The sequence below is a fragment of the Myotis daubentonii genome, chromosome 9 (assembly GCF_963259705.1).
Source record: "Myotis daubentonii chromosome 9, mMyoDau2.1, whole genome shotgun sequence".
In the NCBI taxonomy this organism is placed as follows: Eukaryota; Metazoa; Chordata; class Mammalia; order Chiroptera; family Vespertilionidae; genus Myotis; species Myotis daubentonii.
The window spans coordinates 70,550,472-70,567,180 of NC_081848.1; the positions used below are offsets into that span (position 1 = coordinate 70,550,472).

A 16,709-nucleotide genomic window follows, 5' to 3' on the forward strand; every position below is an offset into this window, starting at 1 on the left:
TGTTTTATTCTTTTACCCATTCCCTCTTTGCTACAGTAAACTCTATGAGGGCAGGAACCAAGCCTGATCAGGCCCACCATTGTACCCCAGGGCGAGCCCATCACCGAGCACAAAGGAGATCATTAATGCATTATGAATGACCTACCTACCCCCTAGCCTGCCTTTCTCTACTGTCCCCCATCCCCCATCTCTGTTCAAGCTTGACTCCTAAGAGTTGTCTCGGATAATTCTTCCTCTTTATATCTTTGAAAACCCTCCGTCCTCACCTCCACATGCCATCTACCACTAAATCTTGGAGATTCTCCCTCCTAAATCTCTCTCAAATATGCCCACCTCTAGCACCTGCATTTAAACCACCATCTTTCCTTACCTGAACCCCCATCCCAGCTTCCCACTTAGAACCCCAATTCTTGGAGTCACACCTCTGCCTGAAATGCTTCAATGGCTTCCCCTGGCCTACAGGAGGGACGACGCACCGACCCTGGCTTATGAGATGCAGCAGGATCTGGTCCCTGCCTCTCTCTCTCTCTCTCTCTCTCTTTCTTATATATTTTTTTAATCCTCACCCAAGGAGTAAGGATATTTTTTCCAGTAAGGATTTTTAGCGAGTGGAAGGGGAGAGAAAGAGAGAAACATCGCTGCGAGAGAAACACATCAACTGGTTGCCTCCCATACCACACATACCCCACAGGCCCGGAGGCGGGGACTGAACCTGCAACCAAGGTATGTGTCCTTGACTGGGAATTGAACCTGTGACCCTGCAGTACCCAGGCCCATACTCTACACACTGAGCTACTCTGGCCCGGGCTCCCTTTCCTTGCCGCACTGCCTCCCGGGCTCATTGATGTTGCCACACAGGACTTCACGGAATTCGTCTCTCAGCTGTTCTGTCTCCAGGGAGCATTTTTCCATCCCCTTCTATTACTGCTATCTACTCTTCCAATCTCAGGCTAAAGAAAGTCTTGCCCAAACCCCTCGTGTAGGCGCACAATAATAATAACAGCTGATATTCTCCGAGTACTTACTAAGGGCAAAACTCTAAGAACTTTACAGTTTTGACTTATTTAATCTTCACCATCAGCTATGATTATCCTGTGACAGAACAGGCACAGAGAGGTTAAATGACTCGTCCACCGTCGAGTAGACAGTAAAAAGCAAAGCTGGGTGACATAATGAACTTGGGCTCCAGACCCCAAATCCCCGAACACTGTGAACACTGCCGCCTCCTGCTGCCCCCTTCAATAGCAATGACTGCATGTGCACGTACTTGTTCAACGCCTGCTCTCCCTACTCCCTGGAGGCAGGGACCCTGTCTGTCTTATTGAAGGCTTTACCTCCAGCAACCAGCCCAGCACCTAACATGACTGCTTTTTTAGCCGAATGTCATGCTTTGCATCCCCACAGTCCCCAGCTCCAAGTCCCCAGCTCCAGAGAAAGTTATACACAAACCTTTCGTAAATGCCACTAAAGGGCCCACCAGACACCCACAAGGAGGATTCACAGGGCAATCACTCCACCACGGATTCTGCCGACTACTGCCAGGTGAGCTCCTCAGCACAGCTCTCAGCCACCAAGGGTCGCAGCCCCTTAGCTAGCACGAGGGGACTGCAAGATTCATCACCCACCAGTCCGGGAATGGTGGCAAAAAGCTCTTGAACCAGGCTGGGCCAGCAGATGGCTCCCCCTGCTGGTTCCCTTCCATGTTTGTTGGCACCCTCTCACATGGCACTGCCCAGGGGACACTCACCAGCCAAGAGAAGAAGCCAGCTGATTTGTCCTGGGTGGAGATCTGTCCGTCGTACGGGCCGAAGATGTGGCCTTTGGGGATAACCTCATTTATGCATCGCACGTCATTCTCCCCATTGGCATCCTTGACCACCTCCATGCCCTGTGGGATGGTGAGGGCAGCCCGGTCTGGCAGGCCCACAGGCACCGGTGTGTCGGACACAAACACAGGGGGACCATGTTTCGGGCATTCATCCACAAAGTACTCCTGACAGGACTCGCAGACTGGAGGGAGGGAAAGAGGAGGAACTCAGTTGTTGGGAGGGGTAGGATCCCCATGGAGGAGGCTGAAGGGCTGATGGGAAGCTCACCCTGAGACCAGCAAGGGCAGTGGAAAGCACTGCCTGGCACCCCCGAGCCCAGCCCTGGCTCCACCCCAGCCAGCTACGGGCTCCTGAGTCTTCAGTAGCAATAACCCAATATCTTCCCTGGGGGCTCAAGGACATGCCTGCCAACAAGGAAGCCAGTAACTGCCTTTGTTTCAAGTTTGAAAAAGTAGAAGAAAGAGCATGCTCTGGAATCAGATAGGTCTGGGTTTGAATGCAACTGTGCATCTGTGGGCTGCGGGACCTGAGGCAGGGTTCTTGATCTTCACCAAACCTCAGTCTCCTGACCTGGAAAATGGGACCAATGACAACCACCTCAATGGCTAATGGGGCGGATTAACTGAGGCATGAACCTGCGTCTGGTACATAACAGATGAGGGCCTATCATTAGTATTAGCCCTGCAAATTCCCTGAGCGAGATGGGGTCGGGGGTTGGGGGTGAAGGGAGGAGCAGCCCAGGAAATAGCCCCAAGCTCCACTTACACCAGAAGTCCACTTGCTGGAAACTTTTGGGCATGATGAGGTCACGCTTCCCCTTCAGTTTCTTGGGTTCCACTTCCATGGCTGAGGGGTCTGGTCTCCTAGAACTGTCCAGGACAGAGGCCATTAAAGAAAGCAAAGAAGTCATCGGAGAGGGTGACCGGCAGAGAAGCTGAGGACCTGGCCAGGAGGCCACAGGTACTACTGGGCAGGGGGAGGAGCCCCAGCCAGCCTATCAGGTCAGTAGACAGGTGGTGAGGGAGGTGTCCTGAGACCAGGCCTGCTGGGCCACTGCTTGGTTTTCTCTCTGGTCCCAACAGCTGCCCGGAGCAGCATAAGGAACGCGGGCAGGGAATGGGAACTCTCTGCAGGGTCTCCCACCAACCCGACCAACCCAGCCAGGAATTCCCCCCTTTTCCCTCTCCTGTGCCCACACAGGGGCCTCACCAGGGCTGGCCATACTCCTGGTCACGGAGAGGTGAGCAGACTTCTGTCTTCACCACGGTCACCATGTCCCCCACAGCTGCCTTGGTCTGCGCCAAACACTCCTTCATGTTCTCAGTCATTCTGTTCTGGGGATGGGAAGGCGGGACCGGCACAGGAAAAGGATCAAAGAGACAGGGGAAGAGGGGTGAGTGGTGGAGAGGGCAATCGGGGGTCCCGTGGAATCTGGTTACCCTCCCTGCCATCCCCAGAGGAAGCTCTTGAGAACACAGACAACAAAAACAGCTGTAGCCTGGCCAAGAGGAAATGCCATTTCTATCCCGGGCTGGTCCTGGGGACGACTGGAGCCACCAGCCCCATGGGGTCAGGGGCCAGGGGCAGCTCAGGCCAGGAAACAAGGCTGCAGAGCACAGCCTGGACCCCAAAATCAAAGGGCAAAGGGTATGAGGAACCGGCAGGAGCCTCTGTATGAAACTCTGCAGTGGGGAGCTGAGGAGGGATCAAATCAAGACCAGCGGGGGCCAAGGGGAGTAGGCTGACAAAATGGGCCCTCAGTGCCTCCAGACAAGCCCCTAGCCCTGGGGCTGGCAGGGAATGCAGCCAGGCCCGCTTCGCCAGCTCTGAGCAGGTACCGGTGGGGCGTGGGGGTCCCCGTGGCGTGGGCTGGCCCTGACTCCAAGCTCCACCCTGCTCTCTCTAGGGGAGTCTCCCCAGTTGCCGCTTACCGCCCTCTTCCACCACAGCGCCGGGCTTCAGCCCCTCCCTCGGCACCCCAGGGTCCTCATGCCAAGCCGGGGACACTCTTCGGGTCAGCGCAGCGCGCAGCTCGGGCTGGGACCGCGCTGGCCCCGGGACTGGGCGAGCACCGTGTGTGACTCACTACTCAGGGCCCCGCTGGCCACACCCCTGCTCCTCGGCTAATCAGCCCCCTGCTCCCCACCGGGGCCCCAAAGCCAGCGGCGGCAGAGAGGGGTGTGGGGAAACAGGACGGCCTGCCCCCTCCTCGGAGCCGGCGAGGACGGGGGGCGCGCGGAGGGGGCGGGGGCCGCCCCAGCTGGGCCGACCTGCCCCGCTGCTGCCCCAGAGCCCGCGGGTCGTCCCGTCCGCGTGTCGGCGGGGAAAGTGTGATGGGTCGCGATCGGGCCGGGCCGCGCACGGGCCGGACGCAGGGGCGGCGCGGGGGGCCGAGGAGGGCGCGGGCTGGCCCCTTCACTCTCACCAACCTTCGCGGTGGGGCGCTCCCTGCCTCCCCGGCCCGGCCCAGCCCAACGCCCGCCCCCCGCCCGCCAGGCCCGGCATTCCTTGCGGGGGCATGTGGCTTCTTGCCGGCCCCGGGGGCACGCAGTTGGCTGGCGGCCGGGAGGGGGGCGCGCGGGGAGCGGGAGGATGCGAGCGCCCGGGAGGGGCGGGGTGGGGGGGCTGCTGGGAGGAATTCCAGCCCCTCCCGAGGGCTCGGCCCCCAAGCGGGCGGGAGGGGGCGCGGCGGGCGGGCGCTTGGTGCGGGTGATAGCGCGGGGGAGGCCGGCCCCGTGGCCTGCGGGTGGTGGAGCGGGTCTGCGAAATGCGCGCGCCCTCCTGGCCCCCCGCCGCTGACCCGGACCGACTGCGGGGCGTCCTCCTGCGCCCCCGCGGCGGACACGGCCACCCAACTCGCGGGCCGCGCCCCGCACGCACGCCCCCTTCCCCACCTGCGCGGCCCAGGGTGGGGGCCCGGCGTCTGCAAGCTCGCCTGCCTCCCGCCAGCCCAGGGGCTCCGCGCTTGGCGCTGGGCCGACCTCATTGCCCATGGATGAACCCCAGCCACCCGTCTGAGGCAGGAACCTAGGGGCAGGCAGGTGTCAAGTGACTTGCCCACGGGCAAGCAGTCCACTGCTGGTGAAGTTTGGACTGGTGCCCGGGCCCCCTCGGAGTAAATTGGAAACAACCCCCAAACTCAAGCGTGACGTTTCAGGCCAGGTTTTCCTCCACGCCATACCCTCCGCGGGATGACCCGGATCACCTGGGGTGGGTTCAGGCCGCAACCCACATGTCCAGCTGCCAGGCGGGAACAAGACCCAGTGGATTTGGAAGGGGTCACTGAACACCCTGCCCAGGGGAGCATTCTCTCTCGGATGGCAACTTCACACACAAGCATCCCGAGGCGATTGGTCTGGTAGTTAGGAGCCTGTGTTCAAATCCCACTGGTTAGCTGTGTGCCCCTGGGCAGGTGTTATGGACCGGATGTCCCTCCTCCCAATTTACATGTTGATGCCCAAAGGCCCAATGTGCCTGTATTTAGAGTCAGGGTCTGCCTGGAAGGGATTCTGGTTAAATGACGTCATAAGCGTGGGGCCCTAGTCCAATAGGGCTGGTGCCCTTATAAGAGGAGGAGACACCAGAGCTTGCTCTCTCCAGCAGGTGAGGACAGTGGAAAGATAACAATCGGCAAACCAGGAGAAAGAGGGTTCACCGAATTAGTCAGCAGCACCTTTCCCTTGGACTTCCCAGCCTGCCGAACTGTGAGAACTAAATGTCGTGTTTAAGCCTCCCAGCCTGTGGCGTTTTGTTATGGCAGCTGAGCTAAGACAGCAGGTTATCTAACCTCTGTGCTCTGATTTCTTCATCTGGAAAATGGCAAATATTAGATTCTGTCACAGACATTTCTGTATTAGACCCAGCTGAGTTTGAAGGGAGCTGTGCAATTCCACTGAAGAAAGCTGATCAGGAAGGTGAACATGAGGGACAGCATAAAGCCGGGGGTGGGTGGTGGTGGGGGGGGGGCGGGGGACACTAAATTCTCTCCCCTGGATTGGATTTGCTTTTTTAAAAGCCAATCATTTGCACACTCTGGCACTATATTAGAAACAGACTGCTTGGGACCATGCTCCACCCTGCCATGGAGCCCGTGAACTTGCTGTGTCCTCCACCTGCACACGCCTGGAAACTCCTACCCCATCCTTCAGCTCTCACTGCCGCGCCCCCCCCCCCCCCGCTCCCCCCCCCCCGTAATACCCTCTACAGCCCCATCTTCCTTTCCTCATGGTACTTGTCATACTTGGAATGGTCTTTCATTAGCCTGATTATTTGATTAGTATCTGTTTCTCATAAGAGATTTCAAGTGCCCCAAGGGCAGGGTGCAGGCCCTCTGCCCACCACTGAAGTGCCTGGCACCAGGGCAGAACTAGCCAAAGACAAGCCAAGTGCTAGGGCATAAACTTGAAGGAAGCACCCACTCTCAAGGTCATGCTTTGAATCTTCTCTGCCAGGCCATGTGGGTGATGCTGGCATTGAGAGGCAGTGAGGTGCAGTGGAGAGTGTGATGGAATGAGACTCAGGAGGCCTGGAGCCTGATTTTGATAATAAATTGTAAAGTATAAGCTCTGTGACCGTGGGCACATCACTTACACTCTCTAGGCCTCGGTGTCTTCCTGGTAAAATGGAAATGATCATAATTGCCAGGTTATCGCCACGGGGAATAAATGAGATAAAGGCAAGGGCAAGGCCTTGGAAAGAGCCAAGCGCTCTGGGTTTGTATGGAATATTAACATTCATCCGGCTGCCCAGAGGCAAGGGGTGAGCAGGAAGAGAAGAGAGGAGACAAGGGATGGAGGGAAGAGAGACTATAAAGGAAAGAAGGGAAAAGACAGAAAAGTAGGTGATAGCGAGAGAATAAAAGATGGAGGGGAAGAAGGAGGAAAGAGGAAAGTGCAGAGAAAAAAAGTAGGTGGAAAGGGAAAGAAAGACAGAGAGAAGAAACAAGGCTCACAGACATTTTTCTAAGTCTTGCATGGTCCCGGGAAAACCATCCCCTTCTGAGGAAAGCATTCATTTGTATCTCAAAGTAGAGAGGTCTACAGGCCACTTCCTTTCATGTCTTATTTCTCATTTACAGCCCACCTTCATCACATAAAAGAATTGTGATGATTTATAACATAAATACATACTCAACAGTTGAATAACCAGAGGCCTCCTGGAGAAAGAGTGATGCCAATTGTACCAAGAATCTGTTTTAAGATAGTGAGCTAGCTTGTCAGCCAGCTCTGAGCCTCCTAGCAGCTAAAGCAAAAAGGGAAATGTGATGGGTTGCATAGGAATCATTTGACACCTATTGACTGACTGCCTGAACAATTACGTTCTCTCCATTCTTAGAGGAGTCCAGTTGCCTAGAGAACCAGAAGCAAGCCTCACTTGCATGACCAATGTGCATTAGAACTCCTTTCTGTGTCTGTAAGGAAGGCCATGCGGGCAGGGAGGGAGAAATGGGATGTGGAGGATCAAATGACCTTCCACTTAGGAAGGGAGAGAATATGGACTTATGTCCTTCATGGAGTCTATCTCAGCAGGCACTGTAAGGCCTGAGCAGGTGAAGCCCCAGAAACCATTTCTGCAGGCTGCTCTGACCCTGCTTGACCAGTGAGGGACTTGGGGGAGGGGTGGGGGGTGGGCCTCATAGAGGACTCCAAGCTGCTGGCAATGCTCCCTTTCAGCTGGCTCCTCTGAGTCTGGACATGCAGAGATTAGGCATGTTGCAAACCCAGCAATGAGATGCAAACCAAGAGGAGGGGGCAGAATGTGGCTCAGGAGCCTGCAGCTCTGTTTTCACCTTGGCAGCGTGCCAGGGTCCTGGAATGCCCAGCAGCCAGTGTGGCCAGAGGACTGGGAGTCTGTGCCCACTTGGTTTCCCTAGAGGCTGGCAACATGAGAATCCGGCAGGTCTGTTCTGGTACCACCACAGCATCCTCTGTTTGCGCGCTCTGATAACAAAGCAGTAGATTAGGGCGCTGGCCAAGTCACACACTGACCTGGGCTGTGTGTCCTGAGCCCGAGGTGTCAGTGCTGGCTGTTCCATAAACTCTTGAGTTGACCCAGAGCAAGGTCTTGCCTTGCCCTGAGCCTCAGTTCCCCTTCCTGGAAGATATAAGGTCCAACATGGTTCTTAACAGTAAATCATAGGAGTAATGGGGGAGAGCATGTGATTGTTACAAGGAGTTGTTGAGTGGAGAGAAAAAAATTATATGACTTGAATTTATATATAAGATAGATTTGCAAGTATATATAGATACTTTTGTGATGAACAAAAGATAAATTTATTAAAAAGTGTTATTGAACTAGGCCGGCGTGGCTCAGTGGTTGAGCATTGACCTATGAACTAGGAGGTCACAGTTTGATTCCTGATTAGGGCACATGCTTGGGTTTCGAGCTCGATCCCCAATGTGGGATGTGCAGGAGGCAGCCTGTCAGTGATTCTCTCTCATCATGATGTTTCTATCTCTCCCTTTCCCTTCCTTTCTGAAATCAATAAAAATATGTTTTTTTAAGTGTTATGGAATTCATAGAAACTCTAGGTTACCATGTGTTTTGTTAATCAACCAACCCCAGAATGGCCACTCACACTATGTAACCTTGAGAAAATTAATTAAGCACTCCTGTCCAGTTAATTGGTTTCCCCATCTTTCCAATGGGACTGTTATAAGAACCTATCTCACAGTGCTGTTTTATGTAGCATAATGCCTGGCATATATTAAGATCATATAGACTTATAAAAGTTCTTATTCTCATTCATTTTATTTATTACTAGAGGCCCGGTGCACGACATTTGTATACTGGGCGGGGGTGTCCTTCAGCCCAGCCTGCACCCTCTCACAGTCCAGGACCCCTCGGGGGATGTCCGCCTGCTGTAGAGGCTCCCACCACCACCAGCGCTGAGCCCAGCTTCTGGCTGAGCGGGTCTCACCCTGTGGGAGTGCACTGACCACCAGAGGGAAGCTCCTGCATTGAACGTCTGCCCCCTGGTGGTCAGTGTGTGTCATAGTGACCAGTTGTTCCACTGTTCGGTCAATTTGCATATTAGCCTTTTATTACATAGGATTTTGAAAGTCTAACAGACATCAGGTGGCCACACTGATGAAAATTTTTTACATTAAAAGAGGGCCTTCACAGCAGTATTTATCCCAATAGAAAAAATAGAAAAGAACATGAAAAAGCAATTTGCAAAAGAAGAAAGACAAATAGCCAATATGCTTTATGGAAAATTGTAAAACTTTAATACTCAAGTAAAAATTAAAACAAATAAATATCATTTTCTCTCTATTAAGTTGGCAAAGATTAAAAATACGTATTCAGTGTTGGCAAGAGTGTGGGGGAAATACCCTAAATGCCCTACTAATTAGAATATAAATTGGTCTATCCTTTCTGGAGGGCAATTTGGCAACATATATCAAAAACCTTGAAATGAGCAAAACCTTTCAGGAGCAATCCCCAATCTAGGAATATCCTAAGGACATAACTATGTTATGTGTTAAGATTTACCCACCAGGTTGTCTTCTCCAACATTATTTTTAGTAGCAAAAAACAGAAAAAAAATGTAAACCTTGAAAATAGGAGAGAAGTTCACATATAGTATAACAATGAAATACTAGACAGCAATTCACAATCCTTTGAAAAAATATTTATTGACACGGAAACACATGCTCAACATATCCTATCTAATAAAAGAGAAACATGATAATTAGCGTACGACTGCTACCCTTCCCATTGGCTAATCAGGGCAATATGCAAATTAACTGCCAGCCAAGATGGCGGCCAGCAGCCAGGCAGCTTGAAACTAACATGAGGCTTGCTTGCTTCAGTGATGGAGGACTCCAACGTTCCCCGCCTGCCGCTGCAGGCCTCTGAGCTGCAACTCTAAGCAACTATGTAACAAATATAGAAGCTAAACAAAACCCCAGAAACCTGCTTTAGTCCGCCTGGCTTCAGCCAGCAGGATCGCAACATTGTAAGCAAAGGCCAGAAACCTACTTTCAGCAGCGGAGGCCTAAGAGCTGGAGCCAAGCCTCAAAGCTAAAGCTGGCCCAGAATAAAAAAGAAAAAAAGAAAAAAAGGAGCAGTTGGGAGCTTTAGTCACCCCCAGCCTGAAAACAGCCCTCAGCTCCTCACCCAGACTGGCCAGGCACCCCAGTGGGGACCCCCACCCTGATCCAGAACACCCTTCAGGGCAAACCAGCCAGCATCCACCCGTGCACCAGGCCTCTACCCTATATAGTAAAAGGGTAATATGCCTCCCAGCACCGGGATCAGCAGAGCCAAGAGGCCTCCCGGCACCGGGATCAGTGTGACGGGGGCAGCGCCCAAACCCCCTGATCGCCCTGCGGCTCTGTGTGTGACAGGGGCGGGGCCACAACCTCCCTACCCACCCTGCTCTGTTCGTGACAGGGGAAGGCGCCCAACCCCCTGATCAGCCCTGCTCTGTGCCTGATGGGGGGAGCTCCCCAAGCCCCTGATCGCCCTGCAGCTCTGTGTGTGACAGGGTGTGGCACCCCAACCCCCTGATCGGCCCTGCTCTGTGTGTGATGGGGTAGAGCCATAACCTCCACATCGGCCCTGCCCTGAGTGTGAGAGTGGCGGCATCCCAACCCCCTGATCGGCCCTGCTCTGTGGGTGATAGAGGGCGGCGCCCCAACCCCCTGATGGGCCCTGCTCTGTGGGTGATAGAGGGCGGCGCCCCAACCCCCTGATGGGCCCTGCTCTGTGTGTGACAGGGGGCAGCGCCCCAACCCCCTGATTGGCCCTGCTCTGTGCGTGACAGGGTACAGAGCCCCAACCCCCCTGATGGGCCCTGCTCTGTGAGTGACAGGGGGAAGTGCCCCAACCCCCTGATGGGCCCTGCTCTGTGAGTGACAGGGGGAAGTGCCCCAACCCCCTGATTGGCCCTGCTCTGTGCATGACAGGGGGTGGCGCCGCAACCTCCCCATCAACCCTGCCTTGAGTGTGACAGGGGACAGTGCCCCAACCCCCCAATCGGCCCTACCCTGAGCGTGACTGAGGGTGGCATCACAACCTCCCGATCGCCCTGCTCTGTGCATGACAGGGGGCGGCGCCCCAACTCCCCAATCGGCCCTGCTCTGAGCCCGACCAGGAGCTGTGGGGCAGGCACCTAGGGATTGGGCCTGCCCTCTGCCACCAGGGAGCAGGCCTAAGCCAGCAGGTCGTTATCTCCCGAGGGGTCCCAGACTGCGAGAGGGCACAGGCCGGGCTGAGGGACCCCTCTCCCCCCCCCCCGAGTGCACAAATTTTTGTGCACCGGGCCTCTAGTTGTAAAATAAAAATGAAAGTTATTATTAAATGAAATTTTAAAAGGCCACATACTGTATGATTCCAACTATATGACATTCTAGAAATGGTAAAACCATGGAGATAGTGAAAATATCAGTGGTTTCTAGGGGTTAGGGGTTGGAAGGGATGAATAGGAGGAATGTAGGATTTTCAGAGCAGAGAAAATACTCTGTACGATACTATAATGGTGGAAACATATCCCAAAGCCATAGAATATACACCAAGACTGAACGTTAATGTAAACTATGAACTTGGGCCATTATGATGTGTCAATATAGGTTCATCAGTTGTACAAAACATGCCACTCTGGAGTGAGGTGTCCTTAACTGGGGAGTTGTGTGAGCACAGAGGGTATTTGGGAACTTACTGTACTATCTTCTTGATTTTTCTATGAACCTAAAACTGCTCTAAACAATAAAGTCTATTTTAAAAAAATGAAAACTATGAAAGGATAGATACAAAATAATATCATTTAAAATGTATGTGTATAGCTATATGGATTTGCATGCAGAGGTCTGGGAGGATTCTGCGGTATCGATCACTAGTGGTTAGTTGGGGGAGAGGGATGTTAAAAAGAGAGTTCTTGGTTTTTTCGCTTATGAGAAAAAGAATGTTGCTTAAAAATTCTTTAAAGAAACTCCTTATATTCATTTAGTTTAGAAATTGCTAGAAAAGATATCTAAGGTTTTTTCATCGTTACTCACTGAGATCAAACCTATTGGTTAGGAGGAAGGAGAGATCCAGGCACATGAATGACACCAGATGCATAATTGATGAGTCAATCAATCGATTGATCAATAAGGACCCTGATATTTTCACCATGAAGCACCTCTGGTTTTTGTTTTCTTTATGATTCCCATTTTGAAAGATTTCTCTACTAAACAGATGGCATGCACTGTATAGGAATTCATTCATTTCCCTTGTTTTTCCCATACACACAGGTTATGCAATAACCAGGGTTAACACACTAGTTAGTTGCTATCATTCTAAGCAAAAGCAAAGAAATTTGGCACAAACATTTACTTGTCCTGCTGACTAATATTAATTAATAGGGAACTGTTCAATATCCATTAAGCTTCTTTATGTTTTAAAAATAGGTCAGTGGATGGCCCTGGCTGAGTAGCTCAGTTGGTTAAGAGTGATGTCCTGATGCACCAAGGTTGCAGGTTCGATCTGTGGTCAGGGCACATACAAGAACCAACCAATGAATGCATAAATAAATGAGGCAGCAAATCGATGTTTCTCTCTTTCTCCTTTCCTTCCTCTCTCTCAAAACTCAATAGATAAAATAAAAAATAGATTGGTGGAGAATACTATGCAGAAATGAGAATGAACAAACTCCAACTATATGCTATAGTATGGATGAGTCATAATGCTGAGAAGAGAAATGAGACCCCAATGAGTACATACAGTATAATTCAATTTATATAAAGTCACAAACAGGCAGAGCTAGGGTGTCAGAAGAAGTGTTCATGGTAGTCCTTGGGAATAGCTAAGAGGGACACAAAGAGGGTTCTAGGGTGCTGGTCGTGCTCTATTGACCTTGATGCTGCCCCCTGGGTGTGTTAAGTGTGTGAAAATATATTAAGCCAAGTATATATTATGTGCATTTTTCTATATGTACTTATATGTGAATAAAAACAAAAAAAAATATGGGCAGGAGCCCCAAGGGCAAAGAACTCCCATGGGGGAACTTCTGGCCCTGTGCAGCCCTGATTGTGTGTGTGGAGGAATTGTGGCCGACGCGGTTTCAGGCCTCCATCTACACAGCAGCTCCCATTGAGCATCAGCAGTGAGCTGCCCGAGGACAAGAGAACATAGTCTCCCAGGGTGGTTTTGGTCCCTCCTGCAGAACCTAAAGATAAAAGGTGGACTCCAACATAGGTAAAACTTGTATTAAGAGGAGGTTGGGAGAGGCAATGTAAAGGTTTGAGAGTCAAGTCGAGGAGGTAGTTAAGGGTGGCAACTTTTGTATGCATTTGCTTCTCACAGAGGACACTGCTGGGGGCTTACCTGGATCCCACTCACCCTTTCCTCCCCACGTAACAGAACTGGACGGTGCTCAGGTGCCACACCTCCTCCCACACTGAGATTCCGGAGAAGCTGAGTCCACTCTCAGCTCCAGGGGTGGGCTCCAATTAATGGAAGCCAATTGTTGTAATACCATTCCCCTTCCCAATCAGATCATGAAGCTGGCCTTTAACTAATCACCTTGTCATCTCCTGAGATGACACCTGACCTACTCAGGCCCATCACAGGATGGGAAGGACTTATACTTCATGAGTCAAGGGAGAAAGCACACAACATTGCTGCGAATGGCAGCCTTGTCCTGCACAGGACCCTGGCAGGAAACACCTTTAGGACAAAGCCAGGGCATCAGAGGAGCGGGAAGGTGTGGCAGAATTAGAAATAGGTTTGGTCTCTGTCCCCAGTTCCAGGCAGAGAGCTCCTAAAATCCCTGGAATTTCCCAAGTATTACAGATGTCTTTTGTTGTTAATAAAGAGCCCCTTTCCATCGCACCTGAGTTTATGCTAACGAGGTGGCTTAGGATTGGGCCCCTAGGTACCCTCAGGATGCGACTGGTCATCAGAAAGACTGAGTGATTAGAGTTAGACCTTTCAGCCCCACCCACTGGCCTCCTAGGAGAGGAGGGGCCTGGAGATTGAGCTCTACAAAAAAAATTTTAATTGCGTTATAATTGATATAAAAGCATATTCGTTTCAGGTGTACAACATAATGATTTGATATTTGTATATATTGTGAAATGATCACCACAAATATCTAATTCACATCTGTCACCACACATAGTTACAGACTTTTTTTCTTGTGATGAGAACTTTTAAGATGTACTCTCTTAGCAACTTTCAAATATGCAATACAGTCATATTAACCATAGTGTCCATGTTCTCACGTTACATGCTGTACAACACTTATTTTAATGGAAAGTTTATACCTTTTGTCTCTCCACCCACTCCTCCTACAACCAACCCCTACCCCAGCCCCAGCCTCTGGCAACCAACAATCTGTAGTCCGTATTTATGAGTTTGTTTTGTTTTTGTTTTTCTAGATTCCACATATAAGTGAGATCATATGGTATTTGTCTTTGTCTGACTTATGTCACTTAGCATGATGTCCTCAAGGTCCATCTAGTTTGTCCAAAATGGCAAGATTTCCTTCTTTTTTATGGTTGAATAATAATACATATATATTATATATTAATATATATCTATATATATATTAATATATAATAATATATGTCCACATTTTCTTTTTTTAATTATATTTTTATTGATTTCAGAGAGGAAGGGAGAGGGAGAGAAAGACAGGAATTTCAATGATGAGAGAGAATCACTGATCGGCTGCCTTCTGCACACCCACACTGGGGACTGAGCCCCCAACCCGGGCATGTGTCCTGACCGGGAATCTAACCGTGACCTCCTGGTTCATAGGTCAACCCTCAACCACTGAGTCATGCCAGCTGGGCAAAACCACATTCTCTTTATCCATTCATTCATCAACGAACAGGGTGTTTCCATGTCTTGGCTATTGTAAATAATGCTGCAATGAACATAGGAGTGCATATATCTTTTCAAATTCATCTTTGTTTTCTTTGGATAAATACCCAGAAATAAAAATCCTGGATCATATTGTAGTTCTGTTTTTAATTTTCTGAGGAACCTCCACACAAAACAGTATCTTCACCAACACGTAATGTCTTGTCTTTTTGATAATAGCCATTCTAACGGGTGTGAGGTGCTATCTCACTGTGGTTTTGATTTGCATTTCTCTGATGACTAGTGATGTTGAGCACCTTTTCATGTACCTGTTGGCCATCTGTCTCCTTTAGGAAAATGTCTATTCAAATCCTCAGCCCATTTTTAAACCAGACTGTGGTTTTTTTCTCTATTGAGTTGTATGAGTTCTGAGATAGGAAGCTGGGGATGGGTGGTGGCAGATGTGGCCCCTTTCCCAGGGGGGCCGAGGACCGGCTTCCTACTCGGGGTTGGCAGCCAACCCCCCACGCCCTGTCTGTTCCCCTGGCCGGCAGGCCCTGATTGGCCCAGACCTGATTGGCCCTGATCACTGGCCAGGCCTAGGGACCCCACCCGTGCATGAATTCATGCACCGGGCCTGTAGTATAAAATAAAAGTGCCCCGTTTTAATAAAATTAAAAGGACACCCATTTACATGTGCTCATGTATGAGCATTACAGCTGGAGGCTGTGACAGCCGCTGCTCCTGGGATTGAGGGCTAACGGGGGGGAGGGTCTTACTTCTCACTGAATTTTACACCAGGTGCATGCATTTCCTATTTTACAAAAGGATTAGTGGTGCCTCGGAGTTACTCATTATTGATGCTGGGTGATAGGTACGTAGGAGTTCGTTATACTCTTCTATCTGCTTTTTTTTGCATAATCAAAAGTAAAAATATATGGATTAGTATTCATAGTTTACAAATAAGTCCCAGGTTGCCTGGCCACCTCCCCCCCACCCCCCCACCCCCGCCCCCCAAGGAGGCCAGCAAGTAGAGCAGGAAAAGAGAAGGCATCTGCCCAAGAAAGGGGGATGGAGGGGGGGCTCCTCCCAACCACCTGCCATCTCCCTGGAAGGGGACCACAAAGTCCAAACAAATTCCCTGAGGCCGACTGACAGGCTCCAGGATTCCAAGCACAGCCAAATAAGGCTGGGGAGAAGGGGGCGCAGCCTGTGGAAGGCCAGGGTCAGGCTGCAAGCATTGTAGAGTCTCTGGGCCGAGGACAGCAGGGGCTCAGGGTGACAAAGTGGGAGGGTGGGAAGGTCGTAAGTGAAAGAGGCCTGGGTACGGAGATTCACTTCAGGATAACAGAGGCCACCCTGCACTGATGCCAGGAGACCGGGCACAGCCTCTGTTGCCTCAGCAACTCACCCCCAAGATGCTAATGCGGAAGGCGGAGAGTTAAAGCAATCTGTCCCCAAGTGGCGCCTATGGCCCTTGAGGGACAGGGCTGGGTACAGTGTGCTCTCACATCCTCCTGCCCCCTGCAGGCTGGCGCTGAGCGGATGCTCCCAGACCTCCTGTCCCAAGCCCCTCCTTTCTAGATGAGGAAACTGAGGCCCAGAGGGGAAGTGACTTGCTAAAACCTCTCAGAGGAAGGCAGTGGGAGGCAGGAACCCGCCACCATCCAGCCCGTGCTGCGCAGCGTCCCACACAGTCCTCTGTACGATCTGTGCTGTCTCCCACCTACAGGCCTCCTGACCCGCTGAGCTGGAGCCTCTCCTTAGCGAGTAAGACCGGGTGAAACACCATGTGGTGTTTTGGCGGCAAGGAAAGAGGTCCCAGGCTGCAGCCCAAGCATCGGCCTTTACTTCCCCAGGCTCCTCCTCCATCCTGCCCCGGCCATTCTCACAGCTGTTTATTGGCTCAGCCTTGCCCAGCATCTCAGAAGTCACCTAAACGCTTGCTTCTCACGGTGTGGTCCACAGACCAGCAGTGTTGGCATCACATGGAGCTTGTTAGAAATGCAGAGTCTGGGATTTCACCCCAGACCTCTGCAGCGGGAACCTGTCCCAGACTCTGTCCTCTGAGAACCCAGCTGCTGGTGA

The 16,709-nt window shown here is 51.5% G+C and overlaps 1 protein-coding gene across 4 annotated transcripts in view; it reads right to left on the reverse strand.

Moving 5' to 3' along the window:
* The window catches only part of PRDM11 (PR/SET domain 11), an 88,511-nt gene that overhangs the window by 47,793 nt on the left and 24,009 nt on the right, over window positions 1-16,709 (reverse strand). For 3 of the 4 annotated variants that reach the window (XM_059709584.1, XM_059709586.1, XM_059709587.1), the window contains exons 2-4: window positions 3,039-3,163; window positions 2,595-2,698; window positions 1,748-2,010 (exon numbers count right to left, since the gene is read on the reverse strand). In XM_059709584.1, coding sequence (XP_059565567.1) covers window positions 1,748-2,010; window positions 2,595-2,698; window positions 3,039-3,157 — 486 coding nt within the window. In that variant the 5' untranslated portion in view covers window positions 3,158-3,163. Of the gene's footprint in view, window positions 1-1,747; window positions 2,011-2,594; window positions 2,699-3,038; window positions 3,164-3,760; window positions 4,303-16,709 lie in introns of those variants that run through there. The other variant, XM_059709585.1, reaches the window with a different exon arrangement.